Source organism: Delphinapterus leucas, chromosome 16 (assembly GCF_059928025.1).
Source record: "Delphinapterus leucas isolate spDelLeu-1000000601 "Yukka" chromosome 16, BTC_Dleu_Yukka2, whole genome shotgun sequence".
Taxonomy (NCBI): domain Eukaryota; kingdom Metazoa; phylum Chordata; class Mammalia; order Artiodactyla; family Monodontidae; genus Delphinapterus; species Delphinapterus leucas.
The window spans coordinates 78,112,824-78,140,285 of NC_143144.1; the positions used below are offsets into that span (position 1 = coordinate 78,112,824).

Consider the following 27,462-nt stretch of genomic DNA (forward strand, 5'->3'; position numbering starts at 1 on the left):
AGGCAGTGGAGAGTCTCAGACCCCACATTCCCTGATGTGAGTGACAGGTCACTAGAGCAACCCTGACTGTAGACACCTTCTCTCTAATCCTGCTGTGTTTTCCCTTCAGGCTGGGGGACGCTCACAACTCCTACCGATGGTAAGCCTCACTTGGATCCTGCAGACACTCCACTGATCAGGCCTGGGTGCGATTCCTGACTCTTGGTTTGAGCCTCTGAGCTCACCGCCTCATCTAATGTGGAGGGTTCCTTTTGCGTGCCCGAGTTGTGGAGAACCTTCGCCTCCCAGTTGTGGCATACATTACTCAGAATGCTCTGGTTGCCAAATGACAGGATCCCAGCTCACACTCTCTTGAGTTGGGAGTGGGAATGGGGGCCGCAGTGATTTCCTTAGCTAAGAGGTAGGACGGTCTTGAGGTAGATCTGGATCCAGAAGTTCCAGCACAGCTTTTCCCCTGCACTTTTCTTACCTCTATTGTCTTATGTTTATGGACTTCATGGTCCTCTTGTCAGACACAGGTGTACATCCCAGGAGGGGAGATAGTCTTTTTTTTCTAGCTCTTCAGCTGACAAGCCCTGGAAGGACTCTGAACAGCCTGCTACCAATAGATGCCTTCTCCGTAATGATGTGCATGTGCTCTGATGATTTTCAGCGGGTGCACGGCTTGTTCAAGAGCCAGCATAAGTTTGGGGTTAAAAAATGACATGAGTGAGTGCTCAGCAGAAAAGTAGTCTTCAGAATAACCTTGGGCCTGATGGAGTGGGTTCCCATGTGGGAGTGAACATCCGAAGGTGGCTCCTTGGCGGGGTCTGGGAAGCTGTCTCTGCTGAGCTCCTGCTACAGGGGCTCAAGTTCATCCCAGTGGTCCCTCCGGATTCAGGCTGTGGGCTTGCCCTCTTCCCACCTCCTTCCCAAGCCTGGGATCATCCACTGAATTGCTGAGTCTTGTGGGGAACCCATGAGAGAACATGCGTAGCTCAGTCCACAGCCAAGGGATCTATCAAACAGCCCCGTGGGGATAAATGATGATGACGGGGCTCAGTCAGGTCCTCAGGAAGGAAAACATTACCTGGAACTCAGAAGTCTTTCCTTGGAATGATTCTGAATCGCGTTCGGTCCTCAGGACCTGTTCCTCCGGAACACACAGGACAGTGCATTTTCCCGTCTCCTTCCAGGAACTGAATCAGGATTGGCCCTGAGGCTGGTGAATGGAGGTGACAGGTGTCAGGGCCGGGTCGAAGTCCTGTACCGAGGGTCCTGGGGCACCGTGTGTGACGATAGCTGGGACACCAACGACGCCGACGTGGTCTGCAGACAGCTGGGCTGTGGCTGGGCCACGTCGGCCCCTGGAAGTGCCCGGTACGGTCAGGGCTCAGGGCCAATCGTCCTGGACAACGTGGGCTGCTGGGGGCATGAGAGCTACCTGTGGAGCTGCCCTCACAGTGGCTGGAACACACACAACTGTGGACACGGCGAGGACGCCGGTGTCGTCTGCTCAGGTTGGTCTCACATAAGCTGGGTGTCCCTCTCTGGGGGCGTGGTTTCCTTCTGACACCCTGATCCCCTCTCAAAGCATTTTCTACATTTCTCGCTTCCTTACATCACCTTGTCTCTCTGCTCAGAATTAGTATGAGCTCTTTGACAAGCTGCCAGGCAAGTAGCTGGTGAATTGGAACAAAGAACCAAACTGAAAGTGACTTGAAGCCCTTTTTCTCCATATGCCACAGTGCAAGCCAGAGGCAAGAGAGGCTAGTTCTGTCACGAGGTCTCTGAATGGGGGTCATGGCCTAGGACTGCAGGTGGCCCAGGGTTTGGTTCCTGAGTCCGGGACAGTAGCCCCTGCAGGGACCTGGGATGCACTGTCTGGGCATCAGGTCTGCCGGGCGCAGCGCAGTGGCTCCTGTGTGGCCTGCGGGGAACAGCCTTGTCACCACCTACAGACAAGCCTGACAGATCTCACACGGGTTTTGGACTTTGAACTAGACCCCTCAGTGTGGCTGCCTCGTGGGGCCCATAAATGCTGTGAGGTTGAGGAATGGTTTGGGCCCACTCGGTCATCTAGACACAGAGCTAATCAGCTTGACATTGGAAATAAGGGATGCTGGGCTGCCTGGACCTCTCAGGAGGAGCCTCTTAGTGGGGTGAGGATGGCAGAGGTCCCACCCCGCGTGGCAGGGCTCAGGCATGGACTGAGCATATCACCTGCTGAGCTCCGTCCCCCATTGCCCCTGTGGTGCCCCTTCTGTGCAAGGTGTCTGATCTGCCTTCTCTCTCTCCCAGCTGCCAGGCCCCAATCCACGCTCCTGCCAGGTGAGTCCTGTGCCTCTTGACTCCGGGCTGTCCCCTCCCTCCCCAGTCACCTCCACAGACTCCAGCCAGAAGCCTCAGGTGGGGCGAGTGGATGTTTGCCACCTCTCAGTACCTGCCCTGGTCACTCTACAGCGAGCAGACGCTTCCAGAGGAGCCATAGCACAAGGATCCTCGGGTGTGGCTCAGCGATTTAAGGAGATTGTGGCTATACAGGGTCTCCCCAGAGCTTTGGGTGACAGGGAGGCCCGTCCTGGGGTCATTTCTGCCTGAAAGCATTGTCTAGACCGAGAGTAATGTGTGCAGGGAGAACGGGGCTGTTTCGGGTCCCCCCCACCCCGCGGAGTCGAAAACGGATACTTTCCCCAGAGACCACTCAGTCAGGAGAGCGTGCTAATTGCTCCTGTGGAGTGGGGCGCCTCATCGCCATGCCGTGGACATTGGAGGGCATGATCTGGCTCACGGCAGGCTCTCAGAAAAGACCTATTCTTCCCCCAGGCAGTGGAGAGTCTCAGACCCCACATTCCCTGATGTGAGTGACAGGTCACTAGAGCAACCCTGACTGTAGACACCTTCTGTCTAATCCTGCTGTGTTTTCCCTTCAGGCTGGGGGACGCTCACAACTCCTGTCGATGGTAAGCCTCACTTGCATCCTGCAGACACTCCACTGATCAGGCCTGGGTGCAATTCCTGACTCTTGGTTTGAGCCTCTGAGCTCACCGCCTCATCTAATGTGGAGGGTTCCTTTCGCGTGCCAGAGTTGTGGAGAACCTTCGCCTCCCAGTTGTGGCATACATTACCCAGAATGCTTTGGTTGCCAAGTGACAGGATCCCAGCTCACACTCTCTTGAGCTGGGGGTGGATTGGGGAACGCGATGACTTCCATAGGTCAGTGGTAGGACGGTCTTAAGGTCGATCTGGGTGCAGAAGTTCCAGCACAGCTTTTCCCCTGCACTTTTATTACCTCTATTTTCTAATGTTTATGGACTTCACTGTCAGCTTGCTTCCTGCCAAGGGACAGTTGTTAGCCACAGGTCTACAGCCCAGGAGGGGAGAGAGTACGTATTTTTCTAGCTCTTCAGCTGACAAGCCCTGGAAGGACTCTGAACAGCCTGCTACCAATAGATGCCTTCTCCGTAATGATGTGCATGTGCTCTGATGATTTTCAGCGGGTGCACGGCTTGTTCAAGAGCCAGCATAAGTTTGGGGTTAAAAAATGACATGAGTGAGTGCTCAGCAGAAAAGTAGTCTTCAGAACAACCTTGGGCCTGATGGAGTGGGTTCCCATGTGGGAGTGAACATCCGAAGGTGGCTCCTTGGCGGGGTCTGGGAAGCTGTCTCTGCTGGGCTCCTGCTACAGGGGCTCAAGTTCATCCCAGTTATCCCTGAAGATTCAGGCTGTGGGCTTGCCCTCTTCCCACCTCCTTCCCAAGGCTGGGATCAGCCACTGAATTGCTGGGCCTTGTGGGGAACCCATCAGAGAACATGCGTAGCTCAGTCCACAGCCAAGGAATCTATCAGACAGCCCCGTGGGGATAAATAATGATGACCAGGCTCAGTCAGGTCTTCCAGAAGGAAAACAGTACCTTGAACTCAGAAGTCTTTCCCTGGAAGGATTGTGAATCGCGTTCGGTCCTCAGGACCTGTTCCTCCGGAACACACAGGACAGTGCATTTTCCCGTCTCCTTCCAGGAACTGAATCAGGATTGGCCCTGAGGCTGGTGAATGGAGGTGACAGGTGTCAGGGCCGGGTCGAAGTCCTGTACCGAGGGTCCTGGGGCACCGTGTGTGACGACAGCTGGGACACCAACGACGCCAACGTGGTCTGCAGACAGCTGGGCTGTGGCTGGGCCACGTCGGCCCCTGGAAGTGCCCGGTACGGTCAGGGCTCAGGGCCGATCGTCCTGGACGACGTGGGCTGCTCGGGGCATGAGAGCTACCTGTGGAGCTGCCCTCACAACCCCTGGAACACACACAACTGTGGACACGGCGAGGATGCCGGTGTCGTCTGCTCAGGTTGGTCTCACATAAGCTGGGTGTCCCTCTCTGGGGGTGTGGTTTCCTTCTGACACTCCGATCCCCTCTCAAAGGATTTTCTACATTTCTCGCTTCCTTACATCACCTTGTCTCTCTGCTCAGAATTAGTATGAGCTCTTTGACAAGCTGCCAGGCAAGTAGCTGGTGAATTGGAACAAAGAACCAAACTGAAAGTGACTTGAAGCCCTTTTTCTCCATATGCCACAGTGCAAGCCAGAGGCAAGAGAGGCTAGTTCTGTCATGAGGTCTCTGAATGGAGGTCATGGCCTAGGGCTGCAGGTGGCCCAGGGTTTGGTTCCTGAGTCCAGGACAGTAGCCCCTGCAGGGACCTGGGATGCACTGTCTGGGCAGCAGGTCTGCCGTGCGCACGGCAGTGGCTCCTGTGTGGCCTGCGGGGAACAGCCTTGTCACCACCTACAGACAAGCCTGACAGATCTCACACGGGTTTTGGACTTTGAACTAGACCCCTCAGTGTGGCTGCCTCAGTGGGCCCATAAATGCTGTGAGGCTGAGGACTGGTTTGGGCCCACTCGGTCATCTAGACACAGAGCTAATCAGCTTGACATTGGAAATAAGGGATGCTGGGCTGCCTGGACCTCTCAGGAGGAGCCTCTTAGTGGGGTGAGGATGGCAGAGGTCCCACCCCACGTGGCAGGGCTCAGGCATGGACTGACCGTCTCACCTGCTCAGCGCCGTCCCCCTTTGCCCCTGTGGTGCCCCTTCTGTGCAAGGTGTGTGATCTGCCTTCTCTCTCTCCCAGCTGCCAGGCCCAATTCCACGCTCCTGCCAGGTGAGTCCTGTGCCTCTTGACTCCGGGCTGTCCCCTCCCTCCCCAGTCACCTCCACAGACTCCAGCCAGGAGCCCCAGGCGGGGCCAGTGGAAGTTTGCCCCCTCTCAGTACCTGCCCTGGTCACTCTAGAGCGAGCAGACACTTCCAGAGGAGCCATAGCACAAGGGTCCTTGGGTCTGGCTCAGCGATTTAAGGACATTGTGGCTACACAGTGTCTCCCCAGAGCTTTGGGTGACAGGGAGGCTTGTTCTGGGGTCATTTCTGCCTGAAAGCATTGTCTAGACCGAGAGTTATGTGTGCAGGGAGAACGGGGGCTGTTTCGGGTCCCATCCCCCCGCCCCCGCAGAGTCCAAAAGGGACACTTTCCCCAGAGAGCACTCAGTCAGGAGAGCGTGCTAATTGCTCCTGTGGAGTGGGGCGCCTCATCGCCATGCCGTGGACATTGGAGGGCATGATCTGGCTCACGGCAGGCTCTCAGAGAAGACCTATTCCTCCCCCAGGCAGTGGAGAGTCTCAGACCCCACATTCCCTGATGTGAGTGACAGGTCACTAGAGCAACCCTGACTGTAGACACCTTCTCTCTAATCCTGCTGTGTTTTCCCTTCAGGCTGGGGGACGCTCACAACTCCTGCCGATGGTAAGCCTCACTTGGATCCTGCAGACACTCCACTGATCAGGCCTGGGTGCGATTCCTGACTCTTGGTTTGAGCCTCTGAGCTCACCGCCTCGTCTAATGTGGAGGGTTCCTTTTGCGTGCCCGAGTTGTGGAGAACCTTCGCCTCCCAGTTGTGGCATACATTACTCAGAATGCTCTGGTTGCCAAATGACAGGATCCCAGCTCACACTCTCTTGAGTTGGGAGTGGGAATGGGGGCCGCAGTGATTTCCTTAGCTAAGAGGTAGGACGGTCTTGAGGTAGATCTGGATCCAGAAGTTCCAGCACAGCTTTTCCCCTGCACTTTTCTTACCTCTATTGTCTTATGTTTATGGACTTCATGGTCCTCTTGTCAGACACAGGTGTACATCCCAGGAGGGGAGATAGTCTTTTTTTTCTAGCTCTTCAGCTGACAAGCCCTGGAAGGACTCTGAACAGCCTGCTACCAATAGATGCCTTCTCCGTAATGATGTGCATGTGCTCTGATGATTTTCAGCGGGTGCACGGCTTGTTCAAGAGCCAGCATAAGTTTGGGGTTAAAAAATGACATGAGTGAGTGCTCAGCAGAAAAGTAGTCTTCAGAATAACCTTGGGCCTGATGGAGTGGGTTCCCATGTGGGAGTGAACATCCGAAGGTGGCTCCTTGGCGGGGTCTGGGAAGCTGTCTCTGCTGAGCTCCTGCTACAGGGGCTCAAGTTCATCCCAGTGGTCCCTCCGGATTCAGGCTGTGGGCTTGCCCTCTTCCCACCTCCTTCCCAAGCCTGGGATCATCCACTGAATTGCTGAGTCTTGTGGGGAACCCATGAGAGAACATGCGTAGCTCAGTCCACAGCCAAGGGATCTATCAAACAGCCCCGTGGGGATAAATGATGATGACGGGGCTCAGTCAGGTCCTCAGGAAGGAAAACATTACCTGGAACTCAGAAGTCTTTCCCTGGAAGGATTCTGAATCGCGTTCGGTCCTCAGGACCTGTTCCTCCGGAACACACAGGACAGTGCATTTTCCCGTCTCCTTCCAGGAACTGAATCAGGATTGGCCCTGAGGCTGGTGAATGGAGGTGACAGGTGTCAGGGCCGGGTCGAAGTCCTGTACCGAGGGTCCTGGGGCACCGTGTGTGACGATAGCTGGGACACCAACGACGCCGACGTGGTCTGCAGACAGCTGGGCTGTGGCTGGGCCACGTCGGCCCCTGGAAGTGCCCGGTACGGTCAGGGCTCAGGGCCAATCGTCCTGGACAACGTGGGCTGCTCGGGGCATGAGAGTTACCTGTGGAGCTGCCCTCACAGTGGCTGGAACACACACAACTGTGGACACGGCGAGGACGCCGGTGTCGTCTGCTCAGGTTGGTCTCACATAAGCTGGGTGTCCCTCTCTGGGGGCGTGGTTTCCTTCTGACACCCTGATCCCCTCTCAAAGCATTTTCTACATTTCTCGCTTCCTTACATCACCTTGTCTCTCTGCTCAGAATTAGTATGAGCTCTTTGACAAGCTGCCAGGCAAGTAGCTGGTGAATTGGAACAAAGAACCAAACTGAAAGTGACTTGAAGCCCTTTTTCTCCATATGCCACAGTGCAAGCCAGAGGCAAGAGAGGCTAGTTCTGTCACGAGGTCTCTGAATGGGGGTCATGGCCTAGGACTGCAGGTGGCCCAGGGTTTGGTTCCTGAGTCCGGGACAGTAGCCCCTGCAGGGACCTGGGATGCACTGTCTGGGCATCAGGTCTGCCGGGCGCAGCGCAGTGGCTCCTGTGTGGCCTGCGGGGAACAGCCTTGTCACCACCTACAGACAAGCCTGACAGATCTCACACGGGTTTTGGACTTTGAACTAGACCCCTCAGTGTGGCTGCCTCGTGGGGCCCATAAATGCTGTGAGGTTGAGGAATGGTTTGGGCCCACTCGGTCATCTAGACACAGAGCTAATCAACTTGACATTGGAAATAAGGGATGCTGGGCTGCCTGGACCTCTCAGGAGGAGCCTCTTAGTGGGGTGAGGATGGCAGAGGTCCCACCCCGCGTGGCAGGGCTCAGGCATGGACTGAGCATATCACCTGCTGAGCTCCGTCCCCCATTGCCCCTGTGGTGCCCCTTCTGTGCAAGGTGTCTGATCTGCCTTCTCTCTCTCCCAGCTGCCAGGCCCCAATCCACGCTCCTGCCAGGTGAGTCCTGTGCCTCTTGACTCCGGGCTGTCCCCTCCCTCCCCAGTCACCTCCACAGACTCCAGCCAGAAGCCTCAGGTGGGGCGAGTGGATGTTTGCCACCTCTCAGTACCTGCCCTGGTCACTCTACAGCGAGCAGACGCTTCCAGAGGAGCCATAGCACAAGGATCCTCGGGTGTGGCTCAGCGATTTAAGGAGATTGTGGCTATACAGGGTCTCCCCAGAGCTTTGGGTGACAGGGAGGCCCGTCCTGGGGTCATTTCTGCCTGAAAGCATTGTCTAGACCGAGAGTAATGTGTGCAGGGAGAACGGGGCTGTTTCGGGTCTCCCCCGCCCGCGGAGTCGAAAACGGATACTTTCCCCAGAGACCACTCAGTCAGGAGAGCGTGCTAATTGCTCCTGTGGAGTGGGGCGCCTCATCGCCATGCCGTGGACATTGGAGGGCATGATCTGGCTCACGGCAGGCTCTCAGAAAAGACCTATTCTTCCCCCAGGCAGTGGAGAGTCTCAGACCCCACATTCCCTGATGTGAGTGACAGGTCACTAGAGCAACCCTGACTGTAGACACCTTCTCTCTAATCCTGCTGTGTTTTCCCTTCAGGCTGGGGGACGCTCACAACTCCTGTCGATGGTAAGCCTCACTTGGATCCTGCAGACACTCCACTGATCAGGCCTGGGTGCAATTCCTGACTCTTGGTTTGAGCCTCTGAGCTCACCGCCTCATCTAATGTGGAGGGTTCCTTTCGCGTGCCAGAGTTGTGGAGAAACTTCGCCTCCCAGTTGTGGCATACATTACCCAGAATGCTTTGGTTGCCAAGTGACAGGATCCCAGCTCACACTCTCTTGAGCTGGGGGTGGATTGGGGAACGCGATGACTTCCATAGGTCAGTGGTAGGACGGTCTTAAGGTCGATCTGGGTGCAGAAGTTCCAGCACAGCTTTTCCCCTGCACTTTTATTACCTCTATTTTCTAATGTTTATGGACTTCACTGTCAGCTTGCTTCCTGCCAAGGGACAGTTGTTAGCCACAGGTCTACAGCCCAGGAGGGGAGAGAGTACGTATTTTTCTAGCTGTTGCGCTCACAAGCCTTGGAAGGACTCTGAACAGCCTGCTACCAATAGATGCCTTCTCCGTAATGATGTGCATGTGCTCTGATGATTTTCAGCGGGTGCACGGCTTGTTCAAGAGCCAGCATAAGTTTGGGGTTAAAAAATGACATGAGTGAGTGCTCAGCAGAAAAGTAGTCTTCAGAATAACCTTGGGCCTGATGGAGTGGGTTCCCATGTGGGAGTGAACATCCGAAGGTGGTTCCTTGGCGGGGTCTGGGAAGCTGTCTCTGCTGGGCTCCTGCTACAGGGGCTCAAGGTCATCCCAGTGGTCCCTGCGGATTCAGGCTGTGGGCTTCCCCTCTTCCCACCTCCTTCCCAAGGCTGGGATCAGCCACTGAATTGCTGGGCCTTGTGGGAACCCATCAGAGAACATGCGTAGCTCAGTCCACAGCCAAGGGATCTATCAAACAGCCCCGTGGGGATAAATGATGATGACCGGGCTCAGTCAGGTCCTCAGGAAGGAAAACATTACCTGGAACTCAGAAGTCTTTCCCTGGAAGGATTCTGAATCGTGTTCGGTCCTCAAGACCTGTTCCTCTGGAACACACAGGACAGTGCATTTTCCCGTCTCCTTCCAGGAACTGATTCAGGATTGGCCCTGAGGCTGGTGAATGGAGGTGACAGGTGTCAGGGCCGGGTGGAGGTCCTGTACCGAGGCTCCTGGGGCACCGTGTGTGACGACAGCTGGGACACCAACGACGCCAACGTGGTCTGCAGGCAGCTGGGCTGTGGCTGGGCCATGTCGGCCCCAGGAAATGCCCGGTACGGTCAGGGCTCAGGGCCGATCGTCCTGGATGATGTGGGCTGCTCGGGGCATGAGAGCTACCTGTGGAGCTGCCCTCACAACCCCTGGAACACACACAACTGTGGACACGGCGAGGACGCCGGTGTCGTCTGCTCAGGTTGGTCTCACATAAGCTGGGTGTCCCTCTCTGGGGGCGTGGTTTCCTTCTGACACTCTGATCCCCTCTCAAAGCATTTTCTACATTTCTCACTTCCTTACATCACCTTGTCTCTCTGCTCAGAATTAGTATGAGCTCTTTGACAAGCTGCCAGGCAAGTAGCTGGTGAATTGGAACAAAGAACCAAACTGAAAGTGACTTGAAGCCCTTTTTCTCCATATGCCACAGTGCAAGCTAGAGGCAAGAGAGGCTAGTTCTGTCATGAGGTTTCTGAATGGAGGTCATGGCCTAGGACTGCAGGTGGTCCAGGGATTGGTTCCTGAGTCCGGGACAGTAGCCCCTGCAGGGACCTGGGATGCACTGTCTGGGCAGCAGGTCTGCCGTGCGCACGGCAGTGGCCCCTGTGTGGCCTGCGGGAACAGCCTTGTCACCACCTACAGACAAGCCTGACAGATCTCACACGGGTTTTGGACTTTGAACTAGACCCCTCAGTGTGGCTGCCTCAGTGGGCCCATAAATGCTGTGAGGCTGAGGACTGGTTTGGGCCCACTCGGTCATCTAGACACAGAGCTAATCAGCTTGACATTGGAAATAAGGGATGCTGGGCTGCCTGGACCTCTCAGGAGGAGCCTCTTAGTGGGGTGAGGATGGCAGAGGTCCCACCCCGCGTGGCAGGGTTCAGGCATGGACTGAGCATATCACCTGCTGAGCTCCGTCCCCCTTTGCCCTTGTGGTGCCCCTTCTGTGCAATGTGTGTGATCTGCCTTCTCTCTCTCCCAGCTGCCAGGCCCCAATCCACGCTCCTGCCAGGTGAGTACTGTGCCTCTTGACTCCGGGCTGTCCCCTCCCTCCCCAGTCACCTCCACAGACTCCAGCCAGGAGCCCCAGGTGGGGCCAGTGGATGTTTGCCCCAACTCAGTACCTGCCCTGGTCACTCTAGAGCGAGCAGACGCTTCCAGAGGAGCCATAGCACAAGGATCCTCGGGTCTGGCTCAGCGATTTAAGGACATTGTGGCTATACAGGGTCTTCCCAGAGCTTTGGGTGATAGGGGGGCCTTTCCTGGGGTCATTTCTGCCTGAAAGCATTGTCTAGACCGAGAGTTATGTGTGCAGGAAGAACGGGGGCTGTTTCGGGTCCCAACCCCCTGCAGAGTCCAAAAGGGATACTTTCGCCGGAGAGCACTCAGTCAGGAGAGCGTGCTAATTGCTCCTGTGGAGTGGGGCGCCTCATCGCCATGCCGTGGACATTGGAGGGCATGATCTGGCTCACGGCAGGCTCTCAGAAAAGGCCTATTCCTCCCCCAGGCAGTGGAGAGTCTCAGACCCCACATTTCCTGATGTGAGTGACAGGTCACTAGAGCAACCCTGACTGTAGACACCTTCTCTCTAATCCTGCTGTGTTTTCCCTTCAGGCTGGGGGACGCTCACAACTCCTGCCGATGGTAAGCCTCACTTGGATCCTGCAGACACTCCACTGACCAGGCCTGGGTGCAATTCCTGACTCTTGGTTTGAGCCTCTGAGCTCACCGCCTCATCTAATGTGGAGGGTTCCTTTTGCGTGCCCGAGTTGTGGAGAACCTTCGCCTCCCAGTTGTGGCATACATTACCCAGAATGCTTTGGTTGCCAAGTGACAGGATCCCAGCTCACACTCTCTTGAGCTGGGGGTGGATTGGGGAACGCGATGACTTCCATAGGTCAGTGGTAGGACGGTCTTCAGGTAGAGCTGGATCCAGAAGTTCCAGTACAGCTTTTCCCCTGCACTTTTATTACCTCTATTTTCTAATGTTTATGGACTTCACTGTGAGATCTCTTCCCTGCCAAGGGACAGTTGTTAGCCACAGGTCTCGATCCCAGTATGAGAGAGAGTCTGTTTTTTTCTAGCTCTTCAGCTGACAAGCCCTGGAAGGACTCTGAACAGCCTGCTACCAATAGATGCCTTGTCCCTAATCATGTCCATGGGCTCTGATTATTTTCAGTGGGTGCACGGCTTGTTCAAGAGTCAGGTTAAGTTTCGGGTTTGAAAGTGACACAAGTGAGTGCTCAGCGAAAAGTAGTGTTTAGAATAGCCTTGTGCCTGATGGAGTGGGTTCCCATGTGGGAGTGAACATCCGAAGGTGGCTCTTTGGTGGGGTCTGGGAAGCTGTCTCTGCTGGGCTCCTGCTACAGGGGCTCAAGTTCATCCCAGTGGTCCCTGCGGATTCAGGCTGTGGGCTTCCCCTCTTCCCACCTCCTTCCCAAGGCTGGGATCAGCCACTGAATTGCTGGGCCTTGTGGGGAACCCATCAGAGAACATTCGTTCCTCTGTCCACTGCCAAGGGTTCTATCAAACAGCCCCGTGGGGTAAATGATGATGACCGGGCTCAGTCAGGTCCTCAGGAAGGAAAACATTACCTTGAACTCAGAAGTCTTTCCCTGGAAGGATTGTGAATTGCGTTCGGTCCTCAGGACCTGTTCCTCCGGAACACACAGGACAGTGCATTTTCCCGTCTCCTTCCAGGAACTGAATCAGGATTGGCCCTGAGGCTGGTGAATGGTGGTGACAGGTGTCAGGGCCGGGTCGAGGTCCTGTACCGAGGCTCCTGGGGCACCGTGTGTGACGACGGCTGGGACACCAACGACGCCGACGTGGTCTGCAGGCAGCTGGGCTGTGGCTGGGCCACGTCGGCCCCTGGAAGTGCCCGGTACGGTCAGGGCTCAGGGCCGATCGTCCTGGATGACGTGCGCTGCATGGGGCATGAGAGCTACCTGTGGAGCTGCCCTCACAGTGGCTGGAACACACACAACTGTGGACACAGCGAGGACGCCGGTGTCGTCTGCTCAGGTTGGTCTCACATAAGCTGGGTGTCCATCTCTGGGGGCGTGGTTTCCTTCTGACACTCTGATCCCCTCTCAAAGGATTTTCTACATTTCTCGCTTCCTTACATCACCTTGTCTCTCTGCTAAGAATTAGTATGAGCTCTTTAACAAGCTGCCAGGCATGTAGCTGTGAATTGGAACAAAGAACCAAACTGAAAGTGACTTGAAGCCCTTTTTCTCCATATGCCACAGTGCAAGCCAGAGGCAAGAGACTCTAGTTCTGTCACGAGGTTTCTGAATGGAGGTCATGGCCTAGGACTGCAGGTGGCCCAGGGATTGGTTCCTGAGTCCGGGACAGTAGCCCCTGCAGGGAACTGGGATGCGCTGTCTGGGCAGCAGGTCTGCCGTGCACAGGGCAGTAGCTCCTGTTGGCCTGCCGGGCACAGCCTTCTCATCACTTACGGTCAGGCCTGACAGATCACACATGGGATTTTGAATTAGACCAGGACCCCTCAGTGTGGCTGCCTCAGGGGGCGCATAAATGCTGTGAGGCTGAGGTCTGGTTTGGGTCCACTCGGCCGTCTAGACACAGAGCTAATCACCTTGACATTGGAAATAAGTGATGTTGGGCTTCCTGGACCCCTCTGCCTGGGTGCCTGTAGAGCAGTTCCCACAGCAGTTGGAACTCCCACAACTGTGGGCACCACGTGGCCGCCAGTTTCATCTGCTCAGCTTGGCTTCCAAGTCATTGAGCTTCAATTTTAGTGTGGTTTTCTCCAGAAAAGGGCTCTTTGTGCTGGGCTCCTCTCAACCTGAACTTCCCTGAAAGATGGGCAGTTTCCCTGAATGCATCACCCATATTCCTTTGTCCCTGAATCTCTTGGGTCTGGTGTAGTACCTTCCTTGGTGGACCACCAGGGCAGAGAAGGGTGAATACAGGCTGCAACAACAAATTCCCCCGAAACCGTTTTTATTGTGGATACTGATATATGAGTTTGAGGTTTGCTATTCAGCTCTCCTGGACAAGTCCCAGGCCGCTCTTCTGATGCCCTGGAGGGTGGGGGCCAGGCACTCAGCATCTCTCTCCCAGGAAACTGCTAGGTGTGTCTCAGCACATACCGGGTGCTGAGGCTGATCATGTTCCCTCTTTCTTGCAGGCCCAGAAATCTACTCTACTACCACAGGTGAGTCACTGCAGCCCGACCCAAGACTCCTCTCCGGAATTCTACCCTCTCGGGTTTCCAGAAATAGAAGGAGAGCAGCCTCCTCCTATGGAGTGCTTTCCCTCTGAGGACTCTGGAATCTGTTTTGGTGATAAGCCGAGTCCCCCCGACTATGGCTGTTACTCATCTCTGGCTGGAGGGCCCCTCTGGTCTCCTACCACCGCTTGCTGCCAGCGCTCATTCAGACACGCTGTGGGGGAAGAGGTTTGGTTTTCTGGTTGTTTCCAATGAAAATAACTCATAGTCATTCCATGGAGAACTGTGACCATGCTAGAAACATGGCCGAGGAACACTCCTACAAACGTTTGTCTGTTAAAGAATGCTTCACATTGAGAACAATCCCTCAAATGATTTTTATGATACAGAGAAAATATCTGGTGCTAAATATGTTGGGAAGTGCTATATACTCCGACCCTTTTTGGCCAGTCACAGTGTTAAATTGGAATGGTCAAGGCTCTGAGAAGTCCTGCAGTAAGGAAAAGGATTTATTTTCTCCATCAAACTGATGACCATGGAATTAAAAAATGATCCAGCAATATCCTAAAATCACTTCCTTTTCTTTCTAGATTGGTGGCACCCATCAACTGCAACCACTTAGAGTAACTATCGTATTTCTCCACCTGACCGAGAGGGCACGGGCTCCTTCTCCCCAGCCTTGCCTGCTGGTCCCCGAGCTGCAGTCACGGTGCTCGCTCTCCAAAGCGTTTGCCTCTCCTGCCTTTCCTGGCACGTGGCAACGCCTGCAGCTGATGTCCCAGCCCCAGGAGGGCTGGGCCTCTCTTTAGGCTCCTCTTTGCCCTTTAGTAGCCTGGCCAGCCTAAGATTCGGATCTCTGGTCAGTCCCTAGGCGAGGCTGCCCCCACCCCCCGTGTAGATCCCACGCCTCCCCTTGGACACTAGACCCCGGTCAGCGCTGGCTGGCTGGAGCCCGCTTCACCTCCGAGCTCGGTGCGTGATCAGCAAGAGCTCCTGACCGGCTGCTCTCGAGCTGCTGCTGAGCTCCCCCTCTCCCCCCACCCCTGAGACCTTTCCTCTCCGTCCCCACCCTCCCCTCCTCCCCACCTGGCTTCCTGAAGCAGCAGCAGCTTCAGGCTGCCCCTCCCCTCTGATCCGTTCTCTGCAGTGCAGCTAGGGGCATCTTCACAAGATGCCAAGGTCAGTCCCAGTCTCGGGGACTGATTCCTCAGGGCCTTCTGGTCACAGATCCTCACTGCTCAGCACAACCTCTAGGGCTCTGCACAATTCTCTCCTAGTTCCCGCCAGCCCTCCTGTCCCTGCTGCATACACACTGAGGTTCCCCAAATGTGCCACGTACACCTAGGTTCCTTGGCACACACTGTTCTCTCTGCCTGGAACACCCTTTCTCCCTTTCTGCCTTGCCTCCCTGATTATCCAACCCTACCCTGATGCCTACCCTGCTCAGTCTGGGTCAGGAGCCAAAGCTCCAGGCTCCCACCACCTCCTGGGCTTTGCGCCATCGCAGTCCCAGCCCATGACGCTGGGATTTGCTCTTTTCCATCCTCTCCTCCAGGCTGTGTGGTCCCTGAGGGCAAGGCCTGTATCCAGCATTCACTGTGAACCCAGGGTTGGCACATTTCCAGGCACAGAGCCAGCAAGGACTCAACAGTTGTGTCAAGGGTACCAGGGGACTGATCATTATGTTTTCTCTTTGTCAACAGATCCTGTTTACACCCCCACCCGCCCAGCCAGTAAGTCCTGAGCTCCCTGACAAGTCCCCTTTCCCTTCTCCTCAGTGACAGGGACACCGGGGAGGGATGAGGAGAATGGTGAGGAGATGTTTTCCCTAAGGACAGTCTCTGTGGAGGGTTGCCCCACTGACCATCTGTGTGTAGCTGGGGTCTAGGCACCGCCTGGTGGGTTTCTGTCTTGGGAATTGTTTAAAAAATCTCCCCCAGGTGACTGTGCAGTGTGCATTGTGGGTCATCAGTATTTCCATTTTATCCCAACAGCAAATTATTCCTGTGGAGGCTTCCTGTCCCAACCTTCAGGGAGCTTTTTCAGCCCATTCTACCCTGGGAAGTATCCGAACAATGCCAAGTGTGTGTGGGACATCGAAGTTCAAAACAACTACCGTGTGACTCTGGTCTTCAGAGACGTCCAGTAAGTGTGTGCGAGGGACCTTGCAGACACTTTAGAAGGGGATAAATGGCACCTAGCACTTCAGGAGAGATGTTTGCCCCGTTGACATTTTTTCTTATGGGTTCCATTTTCGACCGAGCACAGAGGTGGCACCAGGACCAGAGCAACTGGTTTCAAGTTGCACCTATGTCACTAATTTCCTGTGTGACCAAGGGAAATCACTTAATTCACCTTAGCCTCAAGAGAGGAGAATAAAATAACTGCTTTCCTACCCTTGCTGGTTACTGGGAGGGTCACAAGAGAGAAATATATGAAAATACTTGGACAATGTTATCCAGTGGGATTATCGTTAGGAGTAATAATAATTATTATTATTACAGTATTTATTATAATAGTAATAATAATAATTGTTAGGAGAAATAATAACAAGAATCCTATTAACAACCACACCAGTTTTTCTGAACCCTTTTCACTCTACTTCCTCCTTTTTTTGGGCGAGTTTCGGGCAGAGGAGGAGAAATCCCTGCAGCAGAGGTTAGGTTATCTGTTCCTCATCCAGCGAAGAGTGGGAATCCTTGTTTTAAGTGGAGGAGGCTTCATCAGAATGACAGTGATACATGATTGGTTCAAGGAGGGGTGACCACAGCGAGTCACCAGTAGTTTCTAGAGTCCTGGGAAGGGGTGTCCATAATTTCTCCTCTAACAGCCACCACTGAACAAAGTAGTTTTCTCTCTTGGTTGCAGTGGCCTTGGGAGTCTCTGCCTTAGAAATTTGTGTGGGGTTTTGAGAAAGGTACAATATTATTTTAATCTCTTCATCATTACAATTCATACTGGATTGTGGGGACTGTATGAAATCCTTTGGAGGAAGGTTGACCGTGACTGGTTCTGAGTCAGCATCTTAATAACAATGACCACCATTTGTGACATTTTATGAAGCACTTCTCCATGTATTACATTGTTTGAGCCTCACGACGGCTTTCTTCAGTGTACACGGGTAGGGAGATTTCACCTTCGTAAATAAGAAACCTGAGCTGCAGAGAGGCTATTTGACTTGCCCAGTATTTTTTTTGTTCAATTATTTGTTTCTATCACTATGAATTCATGGATTTTAAAAAATTCTATGGGAAGCTGGGGTCTTTTTGATCAAAGAAAAAGTCTAAGGTAGGATGTGATCCTTTCTCATGTGATGCAAAAGGCTGTCAGGAGAGGGGCTGTAGATCTCATATGTGTGACCCCAGAAGGCAGGACTAGAACCATGTATGGAGGTCATGGAAAGATGAATCTCTGCCCAATTTAAGAAAGTCTCACAAACTGGTGGTGACCAGTGAGGAGAGGGATTGGAGGAGGGACAGTACAGGGGTAGGGGATTAAGAGGTAGAAACTATTATGTATAAAATAAGCTACAAGGATACATTGTATCAATACGATGCAGGGAACATAGCCAATATTTTATAATAACTGTAAATGGAGCGTAACCTTTAAACATTGTGGCTCACTGTACTGTACACCCGTGACTTGTATAACACCGTACATCAACTACACTTCAATAAAAAAAGAAATCGATTACTTTCAATTATTAATTTTGTCACAGTTTCTGGTTAGACGTGTGATGCCTCTCACGGAGATCTGACCCCCTGCATCAAATCCTGGTTAAAAGTGAAGCCAGATCCCTGGTGGCGCAGTGGTTGGGAGTCCGCCTGCCGATGCAGGGGACGCGAGTTCGTGCCCCGGTCCGGGAAGATCCCACAGGCCGCGGAGCGGCTGGGCCCGTGAGCCGTGGCCGCTGAGCCTGCGCTCCGCAACGGGAGAGGCCACGGCAGTGAGGCCCGCGTACCGCAAAAAAAAAAAAAAAAAAAGTGAAGCCAGAACTGTGTGCTGTGTCTCCGCAGGCTTGAAGGCGGCTGTAACTATGATTATATTGAAGTGTTTGACGGCCCTTACCACAGCTCCCCTCTGCTCACCCGGGTTTGTGATGGGGCAAGGGGCTCCTTCACCTCGTCATCCAACTTCATGTCCATTCGCTTCATCAGCGATGGCAGCATCAAGATGAGAGGGTTCCAGGCTGAATACTACTCCAGCCTGTCCCCTGGGAGCACAAGTAAGTCCCCGTCTGTCTGGGTGGAGCCCCTCGGAGTGACTTCTGCTGCTCAGCCATCCCATGGCTGTGAGATGAGAAGTGATGGCCGCCTTTTCAGGTCACCAAGGCTCGATCCGGTGCAGAAAGGGGCCAAGGGCAGTGGGTCTTGGGACTCTGGCTCCCAGACATGGCCGATGGGTGGGGCATTGGCCTTCCTGTGGTCAGCAGAGATGAAGTAGAAGGGCAAGGTGTTGCTTTCAACAGACAGTGAGCTGTCAGTGTCAAGGGCAGAGGGGATCACCTGGCTTGAGGCCTTGTGGCCTTCCCAGACCTTGTCCTGAGACCTAGCACATTCGGCTGCTGCCTGAAGACGGTCTGAGCTGGCCGCTCAACCACGTCCAGCAGAGGCTGATGGCCACGGTTTGAGCTGTTAAGTGGACCGATGTACAGATTGGCCAGGGGCCGGGCAAGGTGAGGTACTGGCTCTCTTTTAAAATCCTGAGGTCAGGATTTTAAGCACTGACCCGCCCCTTAGCTAAAGGACCTATGTTTAGGTCCATAGCTAAGGATGTTGATTTTCCGACATCCCCTCAATTCAACCCGAGCGTTACTTTACTATATGGATAAGCGGCAACTTAGCAAAACATTTTGCTTTTTTCACACCCTGCCTTCACTTCTCCATCAGAGAAATCCTAGTCCCTGGGCCCTCAGGGGGTCTCATGAGAGTGAAACTGACTTGAGCCCCAGGGCACCTGGCACGGTGGTGAGCTGTGTCCGCAGGCAGACCATCTGCCAGCCACCTCAACCTCTGCACCTTTCTGTGGGCTTGGGGGCGGGCGCTGACACTGACCGCACTGTCTGCCCTTGGCCCCCAGAGCTGCTTTGCCTGCAGAATCACATGCGCGCCAGTGTGAGCGTGGGCTACCTCCAGTCCCTGGGTTACTCTGCCAAGGACCTTGTCATTCCCGGCTGGAACAGGAGCTACCGGTGTCGGCCCCAGATTACTTCGAGCCAGGTGACCTTCACAGTTCCCTACTCTGGCTGTGGCACCATCGAGCAGGTAAGCCTGGAGCTTCTTCCTCTCCCTCCTGCTGAGCCAGCTTTCTTACAGTGCCCTGCGCTGTGCTTTTTGAATTCTGGGGACCCAGGAAACACGATTATGGTATAACCAGAACGTAATCGGGCTGAAGATACAAATCCGTCCCTTGGTGCCATGACGTAGCTGCAGCCATGCCCAAATAGAAGGAAGGAAAGTCAGTGGGGAGTTTTTCCCACGTTGTCCACCAGACAGGGTGCCTGGCAGGCTGCTATCACTTCGGCAAGAGCGATAGCAGCTCCCAGGGGCAGCTCCAGGTTCTGAAGGGCCTGGAGCTGATACAGGTTGGTGTTGGGGTGGGCAAGAGAGGCAGGTGCCTCGTTCATGGAAAGAATGCAAGCATATCTTAGTTTTAGAAATCTTACAAAAACACATGGCTGTGCCAGTGCATTGCTGAGCCCCGGAAGAGCCTGTGCAGGGGGGCCCTGAAGCTTAACCTCCATTAGCTTCACAGTAAATTGGCCTCTGCAGCTATCATTTGTTGAGCTGTCACCACCAGGGGTGACCAGTTGTCTTGGTTGACCTGGGACTTTGCAGATTTTAGCATGGAGAAGTCTCATGTCCCAGGAAACTTCTTAATCCTGTCCCCCTACAAGTGGCAGACACTGAGATTAGTCTGTGTCAAACTCCCCCAAATCCCCACCAAGATGATGCAAGTCTCCCCTCATTGTCATCCTGCTTGAAAAACAGGGAGACTGGGCTTTGAGGGGCCAAGCAGGTTGCTTAAAGCTACTTAGCCAGGAAACGGTAGGGCCAACGCCAGACTCTGAGAATCTCAAAAATGTGGCACTGAGTGAAAGAAGCCAGGCACTACCCACCCTGTGATGTCATTTCTATGAAATCTGTGTACATAGTGAGCTGACCTGGTGGGAGGGGACTGCCTGCAAAGGGGCAGGATGGAGCTGTTTGAATTAATGGGAGTGTTGAGTCTTTTACTGTCAAACCCCACCGAATGGTAAACTTAGAGCTGTTGCATTTAATTTTATGTAAATTCATTTAAAACTCTGCACTCTAAGTTCTGAATTTTTGGCTGACACCTAAGTAATCACTTCAAGATTTTGTCTGTCAGGGAACAGACACAGTGCAAATATTTTTATTAGGTTTAGGACCGCAGTATAAATATACAGCACAAAAGGCTCAAGTACGTACAATGTGTGTGACACACGCGATCAGAGGGTTTGCCCGTCACCAAAGACGTACCGTACATTTGCCGCGTGCCCGGCTAGGTGCTATGAGCGTGCTGTTCATTACCTGGCAAGGTCACAAGGAACCGTGAGAGAGGGAGGGGACACTTGTTTAGCTAACCAGATGGGCCTGTCAGCCACAGGTGGGTGCTTGGGCCCGAGGGTCTGCAGTTGCCACTGTGGCCCCCCAGCTCCCATTGGACAGTCCCTACAGACGCCAGAGCTCCTTCTGATCGGAGCTGAGTGGGTCAGGGAGGCTTACACGCAGAAGAGGGTATAGATGGGTCACGCCCTGCAAACGTTCTAGTCGACCTGGCTTTTACATTTCGCGCTGTCAGTCAATCGTGTTGGATTCTGGCTTGTCCTGAGTTTAGTCAGTGGGAATCAGTCTGCCAAAGGTGACCCACCCCTCCCAGTTCCAAATATGCAGCCTGGAGCCTCTGACATCTGAGCCCTCCTATCTGTGTTCCTTCATCTCCAACAGGAGCTGCCAAAGCCACGGGCCAGCCCTGGTCTTCTAACCTGGCTGGTCATGGGTAGCACAGGCTACATTCTGATTCCTCTGCTTACTTAAATACCTGTATCCCCCAGCAAACCGTGCCTCCAGGGCAGGCCAATGTTTCATTCATCTATGCAACTGCAAGTGCCCCTGGCGTGGAGCCTAAGCCTTTATAATCATATTATTAAGGGCTAGTATGCGTGCCAGGCACTGAACTAAGAGTTCCACGAGACTTTCAAAATTCTCGAGACAACTTCTATTCCCATTTAATTGTGAGGAAACGGAAGCTTGCAGAGGTTAAGCCACTTGCCCTAGGCCACATGGTCATGAACTGTGGAGCCGGCATTCAAAGGCAGGACGGTATGATCCGTAGCCGGGACTTTCTACATCTCCTCCAGGTGCCCTGTTTAGTGGGTGTCTGACAAACGTTGGCTCGTGTGTCTGAATAGGCAAGGTCTCCCCACCACAGGAGTGGGATGCCAGGCGGAAGAGGCCGAGTCTCTATGGGATAGCCGTTGACGTGTCTGCCAGACTCCCACTCCATCCCAAGTGCCTTGTACACTGAGCAGACGTCTAATAATGAATTTTCATTTAAAATCAGAACAGCTTCTCAAGAAATACACCTGCCCCCCACTTTCATTGTTTGACGTGCATTCAGAATCTAGCTTGACCACGGAAGCCACAGGCAAATGTGGATTCAAGAACACTTTCATGTGAATATACAGAGTTCAATTGAAGGCACCTCAGCTTGTCTTTGAAGGAGTAGCAAGGTGGCAACATTTATATGGTTTATTGCGATAACCACTGGCACTCCAATATAAAGCTCCCCCCGCTTTTTTAAAGAAAATATAAGGGCGGAAAATACAGTGTACTTCCCATGAAGGAATGGAAGGCATAGAGCCCATCCTAAGCCCTTTGCCAGACCTGAGTCCAAAGTGCGGGCTCTGGCGCCCCCTGCAGGCCAGAGCCTCCCTCTGACGGGAGAAAAGGGAAACCCACGGTCAGAGAGTAGGCAAGGGTCCCAGGGTGGCAAGACCACTTTAGACAGTTGTTAAACTTTTCTCTTTTCACATGTCTTTCTGGAAGGGACAAACTCAGAGCTGAATTTTGCAACCTTAGACATGAAGTTAAAGCCTCTCCAACACATGCTGCTCTAAAGAATAATTATATTTAGTTGTACAAGTGCTGGCTTCAGAAGGGAACTTGTCTAATTTCCCAAATGGCAAGGAATGAACTTTTGCTCCTGACAGGGTATATAACTAAATGTCATATGACATTTAGTGACAGTGACAAACTTGCTTTTTTTTTTTTTTTTTTTGCGATACGCGGGCCTCTCACTGTTGTGGCCTCTCCCGTTGCGGAGCACGGGCTCCGGACGCGCAGGCTCAGCGGCCATGGCTCACGGGCCCAGCCGCTCCGCAGCATATAGGATCTTCCCGGACCGGGGCACGAACCCGTGTCCCCTGCATCGGCAGGCGGGCTCCCAACCACTGCGCCACCAGGGAGCCCCTATTTTTTTTTAAGAGTGAGGTTGTCTTACATTTTAGGGCTTCTATTTAGGCCACTATGGTGTTATTTCTGTGCCTGTTCTTGCAGAGGCACCCACGGCTGGTGGGAACTCGTACCAGGCAAGGACAATTTGCTTAGGACCATCACAGCATTTGGGAGGGAAAGAGTGCACCACCCCCAGTCTCCAACTGGGGATGCTGCTTTTGTGCTCACCTCACCTGCGGCCAGATGATCATGACCATGGGGCCTGCAGGGGCGCTTGCTCACCTGTGTCCTCTTGGCCATTTGGGCTGGTTGCTCCTGGCACCATCCTCCTTTCATCACAAGTACTTTTGCTGGACTTCTGTCCCCTGGACCTTTCCTCCATTCCATGGATCTTTATTGATGCTACTGATGCTATAGTTAACACCAAGCCCTGGGAAAAGAGAGATGCTTAGACATCACCCTTTCCTTGAAATGCTTACAGACCACCAGGTGTGAGACTCTTGTCTCTGGAAAGGTCACTCTTATGAGACGGTAGGCACATCAAACAGCATGAGAGACCAACATTCTTATGAATTTGCTGCTTCATGAAAGGCACAGCAGGAAATGGTCCTGTGGTTTGGGGAGTGGAGAAGCAAAGCGTGACAGGAAGTGCTCCAGCATTGCCGTGGCCTCCACTCCAACCCCTACACACACCACTACCACCTTGTTGTCCATATGAGCCTCTGGGGAATTTCCTGCCCCAGAGGTCAGAGACCTGCCGCAGCCATAACTCTGGATCTCTGTTGCTTCAGGCTCCAGCAGCTTCAGACACCAAACTGCAGTAACTACTGACCCATCCAAACAGCACAGTGAAAACGAATCCCACTAGCCCCTCCCACGACTGCCTCCCCTGATTTCTCCCAGCAAGAGTGAGAATGAAATAGAACAAGCCAGAAGGGCCCTGAGCCGTGGAGACCAAACTCAGCTTAGTCATACAGCAGGGGTAGGGGGTCATCCAGACACCCCCATCTTTCCATAAGCAGCAGCTCCTGGGAGGCACCAACACACTGTGGTCCCCAATCACGTGGCAGAGGAAAGGGGATGTGTGAAAGGAGGGAGTCTTGCTGGTGAAGTGTATCCATCCCAGGGAACGGTAGCCATGGTGATAGGCATGTGCCGTCTCTGTGTGGTTCTGGGAAGGTTTTGAAATCTTGCAGCATCATTTCAGTCTCATTCTCACCCAAAGCAGCAAGATTCCCTTAGCAGGTGACGTTTGCCTGACTCTGCTCACCTGCCTGTCTCTCCCAGGTGGATAATGATACCATCACCTACTCCAACTCCCTCAAAGCAGCTGTTTCGAGTGGCATCATCAAGAGGAGGAAGGACCTCCACATTTACGTCAGCTGCAAAATGCTCCAGAACACCTGGGTTAACACGATGTACATTGCTAATGACACCCTCGAGGTCAAGAACATACAATACAGCAATTTTGACGTGAACATTTCCTTTTATACATCCTCTTCATTCTTATATCCCGTGACCAGCAGCCCATACTATGTGGACCTGAACCAGGATTTGTACCTTCAGGCTGAAATCCTCCATTCTAACGCCTCCCTGGCCTTATTTGTGGACACCTGTGTGGCATCACCATCTCCCGATGACTTTACATCTTTGACTTATGATCTCATCCGGAGTGGGTAAGGAGTGTCTTCATGGGGTGGACTTCAGCCTCTACCTGATAATTCACACACAACCAGCCCAGAGCTCAAGGAAGGCAGACTGGGCTCCCAGTAGCTCCAGCTTAACCAGCCAGGGTGTCACCTCTGGGCATCTGGAGAGCTGAGTGGCCATCAAGCAGGTTAGCTATAAAGTAAAATTAGACTGAGTGACTAAATTCCAGGCAAGCCTTAATATGAAAAAAGACATGCCTGTAGTGGGAAAACGTTGATTTTGAAGCAGATGGAGGTTGGGATGCCAGCTCTGCCCCGTCCCAGCTGCATCATTCTGGACAGGCAATAGCACCTCTCTGAGCCAGTTTCTGCAGCCATCAAATGAGCGTAGTGAAGCCCATATCACAGCCTGTTGGAAGGATTAAACAAGAAGGAGGACATGGGGTGCCGCACAAAGAGCATGCCAAGCAGGTGGTCCACAAGGAAGGTTGTGAAGGCAGCAGGCGGTCCCCTGACCGCCACCCTCTGAGGAGGGTGCACAGCCCACGGGGTGGGTGGCATGAGGAGTGCAGTGCCTTGTTGAGAGCTGACGGTGACTCCTCTCCTCCTCCAGGTGTGTGAAGGATGAAACCTACCGATCCTACCACCAGCCCTCACCCAACGTCCTCCGCTTCAAGTTCAATTCCTTCCACTTCCTGAGCCGCTTCCCCTCCGTGTACCTGAAGTGCAAGATGGTCGTGTGCAGGGCGTACGATGCCTCGTCCCGCTGCAGTAGAGGCTGCATCGTGAGGGCCAAGAGGGGTGTGGGCTCCTACCAGGAGAAGGTGGATGTCGCCCTGGGACCCATCCAGCTGCAGGTCCCGCATGCTGAGAAGAGGAGCCTGGGTAGGTGGCCATCTCCCCACCCCGCCATCTGCCGGGGCCCAGGCCCGTGCACCATGGGGACTTGGGTTGCTTCCGTGGGTGTCCCGTTTCGCCTCGAATAGGGCTCCTGTGCTACCCTGGGTGATATGAAGTGGAGCTAGACCTGGTTCTCACCTTCTTCCAAGAGCTTCTGGTCTATGGGGGATGCGCGTGTAGGGTTTGGTCAAGACAGTTCTAATGTGGGACACGGAACACCTGACAGTTTTACCCTCTGGGCTCTGAATACCCAACCTCACACTCATCTGTAAAACAAAAGCGTTAACGCTCACCTCTTAGGACTGTTGAGGGCGTTACACAAAATACTGTTAGTTACACTGCTCTGGCCCTTGCCGGGTACAAGCCACTGGCTGCAAAGAGCGGTGCTTTTGCTGCTATCGTGATTGTCACCAATGTTAACGTTAATCATCACATTATTACTTATAATGATGATGACAAACTGTGGCCCTGGAGTAGCGCATGCAGTCAGGGTCTGGGCAGGGCCGTGTAGATCCAGGCAGGGCTGGTTTATTCTCACGGCTCCCAGGGCTTGATCCTGGAAAAGCCATTTCATTTTCCCCATCTAGAACGGGGAGCAGATTTCCCACTGTGCCGCTCTGTTGTGCGTGTGGGTGAGGAAATGTTTGCCGAGGGATTCCCATGATTTCTGGTCCAGGCCGGGCCAGGTCAACAAATGTGGTGGCCTTGGTGACAGGGGCAGATGTGGGGCGGCGCTAGAGTCACAAATCCTCCCGCAGTCACAGGCTTCACCCCACAAGGATCTTTGACAGCTCTCTCCCCTCAGGGCCCAGATCCGGGCCCTCCCCTGGAAGTCTGGCTTGCTTCCAGGCTCTTTCCTCCCATCTGCAACATTCCAGGCATCTTTGGAAGACCTATTTTGTGCCAGGAGACAGAGAACTAAATATATCAAAATCCTTGCCCGGAGGAGCTTCCATTCCAGCGGGAGGGGACCCAGTGCGGCCATAAGTCACCTGCATGGTACCCACCACGGGGGCTGGAGCTACAAGAGAGAAGGAAGGCAGGGCAGAGGGAGGGGCAAAGGCGGCCGATGGGGACTCTGCTCATGTCTCTCGTTTCCCTTCTCTTCCCACCGACACTGCGCTAGCTTAAGTCCGGTGTCCCTCTTGCTGGGACCTTTGTGCCCATTTCCCAAATGGGCTCAAATGCCCCAACTCACTCTCCTCCCATCCATCGGGAGCCTTCAGCCAGATCTTATGCCAAAGGCCAGCTCTGACTTCCTGTTCACAAACCTTTGCTCCTGTTGGCTGACAAGACACTGTGAAATCTGCCAGGGCTGACACTCAGCTGCTCTTTGGGGTCTGACCTCAGTTTCCTGCAAGGCACTCTTTTCTCCCTTCTTTTCCCCGCCCACCAAACAGTTCTGATTGCCATCACCCTGCCCTCGGACCCCCGTCCTTACTTCTCTCCCCTCTCCTTCCCAGACCAGCCAGAGGTTAACCTGGAAGAGGAGGCCAGCGCCCAGGGGAGCTACCACAGCACCACCATCCTTGCTGGGGTCTTCCTGGCCGTGCTCTTGGCTGTAGCAGCCTTCACATTGGGGAGGAGCACCCGTGCTGCCCATGGCCAGCGTCTGAGCTCTAGGATGTGAAGCAGGTGATAACGCGCAGTGCTCAGACACAGGCCCCCATGCTCTGGAGCCCGTGAGAGGAGGGAAGAAACCAGTGTCCAGAGCTTGGCACACAGAGCACCCAACTCTGGCCCAGGTGCACAGTGGTGGGTGGTGGAAGAGGGGGTGAGAAAGATGGGAGCAGGTTTTCCCAGAAACGCAGACTTGGTGCTGGGACAAAATGTCAGGCAAGCAGGTGCTGGAACCTAAAATCCCACGTGAGGCAGTGAGCCACACACTAGAAGCAGCAGCGCTTGTTCTAGATAGAATTTCTTTTCTGACTTTGTATGAACCAGCTTCTTTGGCCTGTGGTGTATATCTTAGCCTTTTCTTATTATAGGACAAGCCAAATAAAGAACTTTTTCAAAGCAAGTGTCGGTTTGGTCACTGTTTCCAGCGTCACATCTAAGCACTTATCCCTTCATGTTAGGTAGACAGGTAACGTGGGCTCCCACAAGGAGTGAGAAAGGCCACGGGGCCCTGCCCTGTCGTGTCCCTGAGGTAGAGAAGAGTGCGGAGTGAGCAGTGGACAGATGGGGCTGAGACAGCTTCACCGCATCCTCCACGCACAGCCCCTGGGGGTCTTCACGGGCAAGGCGGCTGTGATGGGCAGACAGCCACGCCCGCATCAACCTGCCTCTCCTCCCTGGACCCATTACAGCCTCCCTGGACCCATTACAGCCTCCGTACGCAGGGCATGAGAGGCAAAGTTGGGCACATTCCCTTCTTGTACGTGTCCTCAATGGAGCAGGTAGTTGTAGGAGGGCTGAGGTTGGCCCAAGGGGCCTGGGGTGGTGTCAAGCTTGGGGTGTGGGCTGAGAGGGTGAAATGTCAGGAG

At 53.8% G+C, this 27,462-nt stretch overlaps 1 protein-coding gene across 19 annotated transcripts in view; it reads left to right on the forward strand.

Annotated features, from left to right (window-relative positions):
* Positions 1-26,996, forward strand: part of DMBT1 (deleted in malignant brain tumors 1) — a 64,355-nt gene extending 37,359 nt beyond the window's left edge. For 12 of the 19 annotated variants that reach the window (XM_089898295.1, XM_089898285.1, XM_089898284.1 and 9 more), the window contains 22 exons: positions 110-139; positions 1,176-1,499; positions 2,281-2,310; positions 2,913-2,942; positions 4,000-4,323; positions 5,105-5,134; positions 5,743-5,772; positions 6,809-7,132; positions 7,914-7,943; positions 8,545-8,574; positions 9,631-9,954; positions 10,735-10,764; positions 11,367-11,396; positions 12,453-12,776; positions 13,909-13,935; positions 15,654-15,683; positions 15,945-16,095; positions 17,967-18,175; positions 19,030-19,214; positions 23,715-24,103; positions 24,690-24,961; positions 26,440-26,996. In XM_089898295.1, the coding sequence (XP_089754421.1) occupies positions 110-139; positions 1,176-1,499; positions 2,281-2,310; positions 2,913-2,942; positions 4,000-4,323; positions 5,105-5,134; positions 5,743-5,772; positions 6,809-7,132; positions 7,914-7,943; positions 8,545-8,574; positions 9,631-9,954; positions 10,735-10,764; positions 11,367-11,396; positions 12,453-12,776; positions 13,909-13,935; positions 15,654-15,683; positions 15,945-16,095; positions 17,967-18,175; positions 19,030-19,214; positions 23,715-24,103; positions 24,690-24,961; positions 26,440-26,606 (3,320 nt within the window). In that variant the 3' untranslated portion in view covers positions 26,607-26,996. The remainder of the gene's footprint in view (positions 1-109; positions 140-1,175; positions 1,500-2,280; positions 2,311-2,912; positions 2,943-3,999; positions 4,324-5,104; positions 5,135-5,742; positions 5,773-6,808; positions 7,133-7,913; positions 7,944-8,544; positions 8,575-9,630; positions 9,955-10,734; positions 10,765-11,366; positions 11,397-12,452; positions 12,777-13,908; positions 13,936-15,653; positions 15,684-15,944; positions 16,096-17,966; positions 18,176-19,029; positions 19,215-23,714; positions 24,104-24,689; positions 24,962-26,439) is intronic. The other 7 variants (XM_089898298.1, XM_089898292.1, XM_089898286.1 and 4 more) reach the window with 6 other exon arrangements.
* Positions 26,997-27,462: the final 466 nt, after the last annotated feature.